General features: G+C 64.7%; 1 protein-coding gene across 2 annotated transcripts; it reads right to left on the reverse strand.

Moving 5' to 3' along the window:
• Positions 1-639: 639 nt before the first annotated feature.
• ST6GALNAC2 (ST6 N-acetylgalactosaminide alpha-2,6-sialyltransferase 2) lies at positions 640-11,057 on the reverse strand. Of its 2 annotated transcripts, XM_065693497.1 has the most exons (9): positions 10,200-11,052; positions 4,944-5,088; positions 4,130-4,304; positions 3,255-3,420; positions 3,034-3,172; positions 2,787-2,890; positions 2,546-2,629; positions 1,495-1,594; positions 640-1,347 (listed from the first exon to the last, which is right to left on the reverse strand). In XM_065693497.1, the coding sequence occupies exons 1-9, from the start codon at positions 10,322-10,324 to the stop codon at positions 1,180-1,182; spliced, it is 1,206 nt and encodes a 401-aa protein (XP_065549569.1). In that variant the 5' UTR covers positions 10,325-11,052; the 3' UTR covers positions 640-1,179. The 2 variants fall into 2 exon arrangements, with proteins under 2 accessions (XP_065549569.1, XP_065549570.1); XM_065693498.1 differs by lacking the exon at positions 640-1,347 and having other exon boundaries at positions 1,505-1,947; positions 10,200-11,057.
• Positions 11,058-11,282: the final 225 nt, after the last annotated feature.

The following is an 11,282-nucleotide window of genomic DNA, read 5'->3' on the forward strand; positions in this document are numbered from 1 at the left end:
GCCACATTGCTGTGACTGGGGCTGTTCCCCAGCCAAAGGCTCACTGGTACATGGTACAGCCCTTCTGCTGTGGGAGGTAGGGGCCTCACTCCCTCATAGAAGCAACAGAAACAGGCATAAAAGAGAACAGTCAGCATTTATGTCATTACGGAGTGGGAAAGTCTCTGCTCACGCCACTCCCTCTGCAGTGCCCCATCAACACTGGCTGCAGCAGCCTCCCCAGAGGGTCTTCCTTAGCACTGGCTTACATGGGATGGCCGATGGGTTCCAAACCATCATCCCCTTGGGCTTTTGGGGAGGAGTAACGCTCACTCAGGGTCCATCACCCAACTGGCATGGGGCTGCCTCCTCACTTGCAGGGCACTGCATAATCCCCATGGAAGGAAGCCCCACCAAACCCACTCCCCTGCACACGAGGGCTGCAGGCCCGCTCTCAGTTCCAGGATGCTCAAAGTCCAGCTGCGTTTGTGATGTCCCAGCTGAGCTGCAATAACCCTACTCATAGCTGATGGCTTTGAAGCCTTGCTTGAAAACACCATGCCCTGGAGACAGGCAAAATAACAGGGCACGCTGTGTGTCTGTTGCAGGAGAGGGCAGCCAGCCCAAGTCTTTCCTGCTGGTCATGGAGGCAAATCTGGACAGCAGCACCTCAATCCAGAGCTGGCTGCAGATGAGGCTTTCTGCAGCCTGGAGGGAGGTGTTCTCCAAACACACCATGTTCAGGTTGCTGAGATGATCCAGTCACCACTCCAAGGATCCATCGTGCCTGTTGTGGTCCCACCGTGGTGATGAGCATTTGAGCTGGAGCATGATGGTGAAGGGTGTTTGCAGCCATAGGTACACATCTCCAGCATCTTCTTCCACCATCACCCTGTACCTTACAGGGGCCAGTGCTGCCCCACATCCGTGTTCATGGGGCTGGAAGGTCACAACCACATGCCACGGTGTTTCTTAGTGCCCCAAAGGCCCCGTTCAATCACACTGAGCCATGAAACGGAGATCCCAGAGGATCCTCTACCAGCTTCAGCTTGTCCCTTACCATCGTACCACTGCCGGCTGCGGTGCGGAGGGGCTGCTCCTTGGGCTGGCTGGGCAGAGCCCTCCGGAGGGAGAAGGTGGCCTTCAGGGAAAACAGCCACAGGAGTCCTTGAACTTGCCCCTGTGGGCAGCTGCCCGGCCTCACCGCTGGTACAGGGTCATGATCCCTGCTCGGTGCAGGCTCCTCCACAGAGCCGCCTCCAGCATCATGTCATGGTTGGCGTAAAACACCAAGGGTTTCTTCTCCACCTCGTAGTAGTGGTCTGAGAACTGCTCGTAGTTGGTGGTGATGAACCCATAGGCACTGACCTGCAGGGAGGGAGATGGGACAGAAAGAACAGGGTCAGGGCTCCCCTGGAGAGGGGCATGGGGTGGACAGGCCGGTCCCCACCATGAGCTTGCAGCAGCTCTACAAAGCCCCCCACAGCTATAGGGGAGATCCGGGTGTCCCTGTACCTGGTCGCAGGCGTGGAGCGCGGTGAGGAGCATGAGGGCACCAGTGCTGGGCATGTAGAGCGATCCGTACCGCGTGTCCAGCAGCTCCGACCGCAGGAACCTGCCCGAGCACACAGCACATCAGGGGGGAGCTGAAGCCACCAGAGCCAGCAGCCCCCTGCCAGCCCCCAGCACGTGCCCAGTGAGGCAGGAGCCCTGGATGAAATGCAAGGGCTCGTGTGGATTCACTGATGGCTGCTGCTAGGGCGCAGCTCATTTGCTGCAGGGACCTCCCTGCTGTTTGACATCGCCTCAGCGCAGGTGCCTGCTTTCATCCAAGGCAGGAAAGGACAATCCCTGTGGGCCCCACCTCGGCGCTTGTTGAAGTCAAAAATGAGTTCATTCTGGGAGCTGCTGCGAGGGCTGGAGCAGCTCTGCTCTGGAGCCAGGCTGAGAGAGCTGGGCTGGGGCAGCCTGGACAAGAGAAGGCTCCTGAAGGGGAGACCTGAGAGCAGCTCCAGTGCCTAAAGGGGCTGCAGGGAACCTGGAGAGGGGCTTGGGACAAGGGCCTGTAGGGACAGGCCAAGGGGAATGGCTTGAACCTGCCCGAGGGGAGACTGAGCTGAGCTCTTAGGCAGAAGCTGTTCCCTGTGAGGGTGCTGAGGCGCTGGCACAGGGTGCCCAGAGAAGCTGTGGCTGCCCCATCCCTGGCAGTGCTCAAGGCCAGGTTGGACACAGGGGCTTGGAGCAAGCTGCTCCAGTGGAAGGGGTCCCTGCCCGTGGGGCAGGGTTTGGAGCTGGATGAGCTTTAAGGTCCCTTCCAATGCAAACCAGTTTGGGATTGTATGAAATGGGAGGCAAGGCACAGTGAGGTGTAGGAGGGAATGTGAGCTGTGCTGCAGTGGATCGGAATGGCAGGGGAGGGATGCCTCTGCCTTGTTTGCAGAACACAGGGCAGAGGTGGTCCCAGTGCCAGGGCGGGACTGGGGTTGTGCTTTGGTGCTGGGCAGCACTGGTGTGCACTGGGGAGAGCAGTGGCAGGATACAGCCGGTCTGAGCCCGTCAGCCTCACCTGGTTGTCAGGTACTGCAAGAAATCTGGGTGCAGCAGCTTGAACTTCTCAGCAGATGCCTCCGGTCCAAAATACTTGCGTGGCCTGCGCAGGGCGAGGAGAGGGGCAGAACTCGTGTCACGGGAGCCCTGGGGCTGCTTGGGGTTTACCCCTCCAGGGACAGACGTGGGGTGAGGACGGGCAAGTCCTGCTCCCTCCACTGCATCAGCAGAGGTGCTGGGGGAGCCTGGGGGCTACTCACTCGTCCCCTTTGTCCGAGCCCTCTGGGACCGGGCTGCCCTGGATGGCCGACTTCAGCATGAGGTAGTCACGAGCATCCGAGGGGATGAAGATGTACTTCAGGTCCTGCAGTGGGGACAGAGCTGTGGCACTGAGGGGCCTTGGGGCACTGCCCACACCAGCAGGACAAGGACTGAGGGCTTGGGAGATGGGGAGCCCCGAGGGACAATTGGGGGTCCCCTCCTCCCCAGCAAGCCCTTGGCTCTCACCTTGCCCTGGGGTATCTGGGTGAAGCCGTACTCCTCATAGGCGATGAGGGAGTTCTTCATGGTGTTCACCGTGAAGCCATAGAAGGAGATCTTGGTGCCAACGTCCTCCTCGAAGCCTTTGATGATGGCACCGTTGAGCCTGGGGGAAGAGCACAGGATCCATGCCCAGGCCTGGCCCCTCCCCAGCACCACGGCCCCATCCTGCCCGGCCCCATCCTCACCTGAAGACCAGGTCGTGCGCATCGATGGCCGTGCCCTGCCGCGAGCCATTGAGGATGCCGCCGTTGCCCACCACGGCGCAGCGCACGCAGCCCCCGGGGACCCCGTCCCTGTCGAAGAGGTGCCTGTTGGCCGAGGTGTTGAGGAGCCGGAGGGTGCTGCCCACCACTGGAACAGAGCAGGATGGGGCCGGTCAGGGGGAAAAGGTGCGGATCAGCACCGTGAGCATCCGCACGCTTCAGTGTGAGACACGGGCACGGGTGAGCTGGTGCAAGGGCCAGGGGCAGCACAGAAGTGAGGAGAGGGGTGGGATGGGGTGGGATGGAGAACACCGGCCAGTCCCTCCTCTCCCAGGCTTTGTGCTGCCTCCCCACAGCCCCACACTCAAAGTGGGCTCCGAACAGCGGCCGGGCAAGGCACAGGGATGCATGCGGGCATCTCCAGCCCCGCGGATGCTGCTGCCTGCACCGGCCGCGTCCCTTCCTGACAATGTCTCCCTGCGGCTGCCCCCGGTTCACTCCCACCCGTTGTCCCCAGCACTTCCCAGCGCAGGGATTGAAGCCAGCGGCTGCCGGGGAGAGCCAGGAGTGGGTTTGGGGTAGGAAGGGAAACAACGTCCCTCCAGCACAATGGGCCGGGCTGTCCGAGCTGCCCCGGCCCCAGTTAATAACGGAGCACACACTGGGGCTTTTGTTGCAGGAAATGTCACAAGATGCAGCCAGTGGCATTTGCAAACCCGCGTCCTGCGCCCGGAGCAGGAGTGGGAACAGATCAAGGTCCCTGCAGGGCTCCTCTCCCTTCTGCTGGGCCCCCTGCGCCCCTTGAACCACCCCACACCCTCCCGTCTGCTGCCACCCCATCCCGGCCGGGTCCGTACCTGTGTGGGACAAGCCCTGCCAGCCGTAGGGGACGTGCCGCGTCTTCAGCCTGTCCCAGGTGTCCGCGGTGAAGTGCTGGTCCCACATCAGCACCGGGCTCTCGAAGCGGAAGATCTGCCCGAACTTGGGGTCTGCCTTTGCTCTGCTCATCACCGAGCGGGGGCACGCGCTCGGCTGGGGGGGAGCAGGACCCTGGGTCAGTCTCCAGCCTGGGTCTGCCTTCCCTTGGGCATCTCTGCCCCTCAGCACACACGGAGGGGAGGACAAACCCAGGGGCAGAAGCGCTCCTGGTCCATCGGATGTTCGGGGTCACCCAGGCAGGGCGCTGCCTCACGCCTTTGGCGAAACACCCCTTGGTACCCGGCTCACCGGGGCTGGGAGGAGCCGGGCTTGCAGAGCCACTGGGGAGCATGAGCTTCATGACAGACCAGTGTGGACACCCTGCTGAAGGCCTCTGCTGTGGAAGAACAGCCCCCGTGCCCAAGACCAGGGCCTGGGTGCATCCTCGTGGCTCTCCAGCCTGGGCTGGCAGCAGTGAGTGCTGCTGGCTCCAGCCTCCACATGGGAATCGCCCAGGGAGATGCTGCAGCCGCCATAGGGAGGCCTGGGAAGACCCATGCGCGTGGATAGAGGCCATCACACACACAAAACCCCTTCCAGACAACGCTGCTCATCCTCTGCTTCCCCCATGGACCTTCAACCCACAGCACCCAGCAAGGGCGGCACCGGGGGCACTGTACCGGTGGCGGGCGTTGGAACGGGGTGACCTTGTGCTCCTCTCCAGCCCAGCCCGTTCTGTGACCCCGTCGTTACCTGCTTCCTGCTGGGCTTGGGCTCCTGCAGCGCGGCGGTGGGAGGCTTGAAGGGCTTCGAGCCCCCTCCGAGGGCCCACGGTTGGCTCCCGGCCCGGCGCGGTGCCCCCGGCGGAGCCAGGACCAGCGGCTCCGGCTGCAGGAGGCTGCGGGAAGGAGCGAGGGGGGGGGGGATCAGCCGGGAGCACCCCGAGACCTCCCCAGGTGTGGGATCCATGGGGCAGCACCACGTCCCCTCCCTGCTGCCCAGCCCATCCCCGTGCCCTCCTGCAGAGGACCGGCAAAGGACAGGGTCCGTGCCGCTGCCTTCTGCTGCCTCCCAACACCAGGACCCCCATGGACCAGAACCTGCATCCCCGGCGGGGGGGGGCCCTGCTGAGACCTTCGTGGCTCCCCCCACCCATCCCACCCTTCCCAAGCCCAAAGACAACGGGGCTGGGACAAGCTGGGAGGCCGGGGGACTGGAGAAGCAGTCGATAACTGGAATCTGGAGGCTCTTGGGGTGCGTGGGACCCCTCTGCCACGGGGCCAGCTGAGGGACGCTGAGGGACAGAGGCAGAGGGCTCCCTGCTGGGAATTTCGGGGTGCCCTGAGCCAGGCGGAGCAGCCCCAGCCCCAGGGGGATGCGGGGCTGGGGCCGGGCAGGGTCAGAGCCCGGTGGGCAGGAGCCCACCGGAGGGGAACAGGCTCCCATTCATCCCCGCACACAAGAGCCCTTCAGAGCCCCCCGGTGCCGGCAGGGGCAGGTGCCCAGGCCAGAACAGGGGCATTGTGGTGGAGACAAGGGCCCCTTGTTCTGGGAGCTCTGCCTGCGGCACAGGGACAGGTAGGGGCAGGTGGGGAGCGGAGCGCGGCAGCGTTGGGTTTCCATCCCCAGCACAGCCCCTGTCGGCACCAGCGGCACCCACAGCCCTGCCCCAGAGCGCATCCAGGCTCATTGGCCACCCAAACCCTGCTCTGTGCCACGGGGTATGGCAGCACACGGACAGCCCAGCGCCTTGCTGGGGCTGGAGCATCTCCCCAGGCATGGACCCGGTGAACCCCTCCCGCAGCCCTGACCCAGCTCTGGGGCAGCAGCACAAGAGGGACGTGGAGCTGCTGAAGCGAGGCCAGAGGAGGCCATGGAGATGCTGCAAGGGCTGGAGCAGCTCTGCTCTGGAGCCAGGCTGAGAGAGCTGGGCTGGGGCAGCCTGGAGAAGAGAAGGCTCCTGAAGGGGAGACCTGAGAGCAGCTCCAGTGCCTGAAGGGGCTGCAGGGAACCTGGAGAGGGGCTTGGGACAAGGGCCTGTAGTGACAGGCCAAGGGGAATGGCTTGAACCTGCCCGAGGGGAGACTGAGCTGAGCTCTTAGGCAGAAGCTCTTCCCTGTGAGGGTGCTGAGGCGCTGGCACAGGGTGCCCAGAGAAGCTGTGGCTGCCCCATCCCTGGCAGTGCTCAAGGCCAGGTTGGACACAGGGGCTTGGAGCAAGCTGCTCCAGTGGAAGGGGTCCCTGCCCGTGGCAGGGGTTGGAGCTGGAGGAGCTTTAAGGTCCCTTCAACACAAACCAGGCTGGGATTGATTCTATGATTTAGTCCCAGCTCGCTCTTTGCGCCACCCCAGAACACCCAGCTCCGGGCAGGGGCTGCAGAGGGTGCAGGTGTCCCTGCACAGAGGCTGGGCATGGCCAGTGCAGCTCTTTCAATCAACCCATCTTGCCATGAAAAGGCATCTCCCCGGCAGGAGCCGCTGCCCTGCAGAGCACACACACACTCTGCAGCCCTGGGCCAAGGTCCCCAGCTTAGCCCTGCCCCGTGGCCACATCCTGCCCTCCAAGCACATGGAAGAGCCCTCCTGCTGTGCCCAGTGTAGAGGTGCTGACACCGCAGCTGGCCCCAGCACAGGGAGAGCCCCCAGCTCATCCCCGAGGCTCATCCCAGGAGCACTGGAGCTGGCACAGACGAGGGAGGACAAATCCCTGGAGAGGATCCACCAAAGTGGGGCTGAACCATCCAGGCTGATGCTGGAACCGCTGCTTTCTGGTGTCCTCACCGCGAGCATCTCAACGAGCCCAGCCCGAGCAAACCTGCCTGTTCCGGGCAGGATGGTGCTCAGCAAGGCCGGGCAAGGCCATCCAAAGGCTGCAGGAGCCCTCGTGTTAACGCTGGAGGCTGCTCCTTCAGCCCAGCTCTGCCGGGTGCAGCGGCACAGCCCGGCCAAGCAAAGCTCCCCCGTGCAGGAGTCCCGCAGCAGGTACGGGGGCATGGAGCTGCATCTCTCCGTGCGCCCAGGACCAGGGAGCCCCCAGCCCTGCTGCCCTCCTCCACCGCACACAGCCGGGACCATCAGGGGCTGGAAGGGAGCTCTGGAGATCCCTGTGACACCGGAGCTCCCATGGCCCCGCCAGCAGGAGCCGGTTGATGCACCGGCACCCAAGTGACAGACCAGGGACTGAAGAAACCGCCTGGCCCCAAACCCTGCTTTGCCCGCTCACCTTTGCCTGGCCATGGAGACACAACCCATGGGAGCTGCTCCCCTCACGCTCCAGCCCCTCCCAACCATCACCTCCCCACTCCGTCCCCATCAGGCTCTTGAGCCCCATCTCTGCCCATCCCATTGGTCCACACCATTCCCTTCTCCTTCTGGCACTCACCAGGACAATGCGAGACCCCGGCACTGCCAGTGGAGGGTCCTGGGATGCTGCCCGGGGTGCTGGGGCCTCCGATCCACCGGGATCGCGCAGGTTGGCTCCTGCTGGTGTCTGATGGGAGCTGGGTCCCACATCCAGCCATGGCCTCTCCCTCATCGCTCCGTCCGCAGCCCAGCTGTGGGTGCTGGCGCCAGCTCCCATCCTGCTGGGCCGAGCCCTGCCAGGGCCCCCCTGTGCGGACACAGCCGGCGAGCGGCTGCGGGCAGCCAAGGGCTTTGACGTCAGCCGCCAGGATGTGGCGGAGCGCCTCGTGCCGCCGCGTTGACTCAGACGGTGACAACGCCGCCGATGCCGATGCACAATGGGGCTGCGGGGCAGGAGTGGCCGCGGCTGCCGGGGCAGCTCCGGGCCCGGCCAAGCCTGGGTGTGCTCTGCACCGCCGCGGCTTTCACAGCTGACGTTTGTGGTCCTTGGCCGCCCCGCAGCCCTGGCAGATAACAGCGGCTGAGCGCCCTGAGCACACACTCGCGCCTTATCTTCAGCAAACAGGCCCAGGGCCCCGCAGAGCCATTTGAGGGAGCAGGAGCAGCGACGTGAACCGGCTCTTGGAAGGGGTTTGCTCCATGCCACCGCAAAGGGCCGGGCTCCAGAAAGCATCCTTCGGCAGCGCAGAGCCTGCGGCACCGGAGGCTGGGCAGAGCCCCGCAATCACCCACAGGCGATGCCAGCAGCTCGCTGGTGCTGTTCCAGAGACGGTTGGAGATGGAGGGGACCGGGCTGTGCCCAGCCGAACCCCGGGGCTCCAGGGATTTGGCTGCGCGCCGCAGGGTGGTTGGCTCCGCAGGGACAGGGGCACTTCACCCATCTCCATAGGGCCTCACTGCTGCCACCAGCTTTGTGCTGAGCCAGAGCACTGCCATGGGTGTCTGGCCCTCGGGTGATTTGGTGCTGCGGCACCCAGCGTCAGTGAGGGCTGCAGCTTCCTCCTGACCCCCTTCACCTCCCAGTGCATGGACACGGCTCACACAAACCTCCTGGCCAGAACGTGACCTCCCCGGGCGGTGCGAGGGCTGGAAGCGCGTGCTCTGTGGTGCACACCAGAGCGCGGCACAGCGGCTGTCCCAGCACCACCTCCGGGTCCAGCCCCGCATCCCTCGGCCGGGCAGCGCTGACTCCGCTGCTCCTGGTCCAGAGTGACTGTGGGCAGCGTGTTTGTAACCACGAACAGGATTCGCTCTGGGTCTTGCTTTAGCAGCTGAATTAAAGCCAAGAGGAAAAGCCCAGGAGAGCTCTGGAGCGCAGCTCAGCTCCCCGTTACCTCGCCCTGGGCTCCTCTCTGGGGCTGGAGGAGCTGACCCCCAAATCCCATCAGCTGTGGGGCAGGAGCTGGGCTGGCTCTGCAGTGGGGGACCCAGGGCTGGGGCAGGATCAGGCAGGGATGGGAACCTGCTCCCAGCACCCACCCCATGGGTCTCCTCCATACCCTGCTCCCGGGATGGGCCACAGACCCTTTGCCAGGGCACGGCTGGCTCCCATTCCCAGCTCCAGCACGGTCCTTGCGCACATCCTGCTGCCCTCTCGCGAACTCTCATCAAGCTCTTTGCAGGGAGCTGCCCACACCCCAGCCCCAGGCGCCGTCCAACGCTGCTGCCACTGGCACCTCTGCTCAGCCACACAGCAAGGGGGGAAACAGCAACCTCTGCCAGGGCTGCTGGGGTCCTGCTGCTGCTCAAGCCCGGTGGAGAGGGGATCCCTGCCTTGGGATGGCAGAAGGGGCAAGGAGAGCCCCAGCTCCCAGACAGGGAAAAGAGAGGGGCCTCTGGACCCTGCCCAGGGCTGGCTCCGGTCCCCACAGCATCCTCAGTTCCCGGGCAGCACCCAGGCGGCTGCGCTCTGCTGCACCCGGAGCACCCAGTGTGGAGGCGAGGGACACCCATGGCACAGTCCTCGCACATCGCCTGATGCTGGCAGGAGAGGAGGGCGGCCGGAGCCGCAGGACAAGTGCTCCCTCACCCCTGCTCAGCCACGCTCCCCAGGGCTCCCTACGGGACCCCGGCACCGGGGAGACCCAAAAGGGCTTGGGGAGGCCGGGGGATGCCCGGAGGCAGGGAGCACAAAGGGGGAGATGCACATCGCTGGGGCTTGGGGCGTGCTGCAGCCCCGGGGAGTTTGCGAGGGGTTGGGGACAGCCCCAGGGATCGGTGCAGTTCCACGGGGACCAAACATCCCCCGGACAAGCGGCTCCGATCCTCACTCAGCCCAGGGGGGATGCAGAGGCTGCTGAAAGGGGTTCGCTCCTGCTGGGGACTGAGCACCCGCAGCCAGCCCTGGACCCAGCAGCGGTTCCTTTGCACTGCGATGGGCTGAGCACGCACGGGGACGCCCGCAGCCCCCCGGGATCTCTCTCTGGACACCCCTGAGCTCGGAGATGCCCAGGACACCTTTGGGGGGGGACACAGAACCTGCTGCGAGCACATTTCCCCCAGCAGCCATCAAGCGGGAGCACAGCGGGATAACCTGCGCTAAAGGGCGCACACCAGCACCCCAACAGCACCCCAATGCCCCCTCCCCATCCCAGCGCACGACTCCGATGCTGGATTCACCCATCCCGCCTCCCCGTGCCCTCCTTACCTGGCCAGGATCCTCTGGCTGCTGGACGACTCCCCCGTAGCGCAGTAGTGACCGTACAGGAGCAGGGAGGAGGTCAAACCCGCCAGGAGCAGGAGGCAGAGCCGCTTCCAGCGCGGAGACCCCATCCCAGGCACCTCAACCGCGGGAGCAGCGCAGGATCCCTACAAACTTGCCGACCTCCTCCTCCCGCAGCCCGGCTCCGTCCCGCACCTCGGAGCAGGCTGGGATCCTCCTGCGGAGGGAGGGTGCGAGCCGGAGGGAGGAGGCACCGGGCTGCCCGCTTCAGGCTCGCGGGGAGAAGAAGCGCTTTCGAGCCGCTTTTTCTGCGAGCCGGGATTAAACATTTACTGACCCGGCAGCGAACCGGGCCCCTTTGTCTGCACCTCCGCACGCCGCCCCCGCCCGCTCCCCCAGCGCGCAGGGTTCCCCTCTCCAGAACTTATTGTTGGGCTCCAGCACCGCTTCCACCCTGCGCTGCCACCGCCGGCCCCGCTGGAGGCGTCTGCTGCGGGTTAGCCCGTGGCAAAGAACCTCCCAGGGGAAGCCGGGCTCCGGGGTGCAGGCAGAGGGGAGGAAAGAGGAGGGGGGACTGTTGTGGGGCTGCCGGATTGCTCCCTCCCGACGCGGTTTAGCAGCAAACAGAGCGGTTCAGGGCTCCGAGTTCAATGGATGGTTTGGGCTGGGGAACGGGAAACCGCGGCTGGGGTACTCTGGGGAAATCCGAATGAAGCTTTTCGGTGTTTTGGGGAAGGAAACGCTTCAGTTCCCGCTTGGTGAAAGGATGTTTCCACATGGCTTTACTTGAGCTCACCTAAACAAAGAGAGCAGCGCCGGGAGCTGAAGGAGATGCATACCGAAAGGGATGCACAGCAGAAGCTGCTCCAGCGGGGGAAGGGGCTCCGGAGGGTCTTTCGAAGGAGCTTTCGGAGGGTCTGCAGCTATTTCAGGGCAATGCTGGATGCTCAGGAAGCGCCAGCCCAGGGGAGCAGCAGCGTGGTGAGCCCTGCTCCATGCAATCCCTCTGTCCTGCACCCGCGGCTCCCTGAGCACCCCCCGCACATCACCCCCGCTGTCACCCACCTC

Source organism: Lathamus discolor, chromosome 13 (assembly GCF_037157495.1).
Source record: "Lathamus discolor isolate bLatDis1 chromosome 13, bLatDis1.hap1, whole genome shotgun sequence".
Classification (NCBI taxonomy): domain Eukaryota; kingdom Metazoa; phylum Chordata; class Aves; order Psittaciformes; family Psittacidae; genus Lathamus; species Lathamus discolor.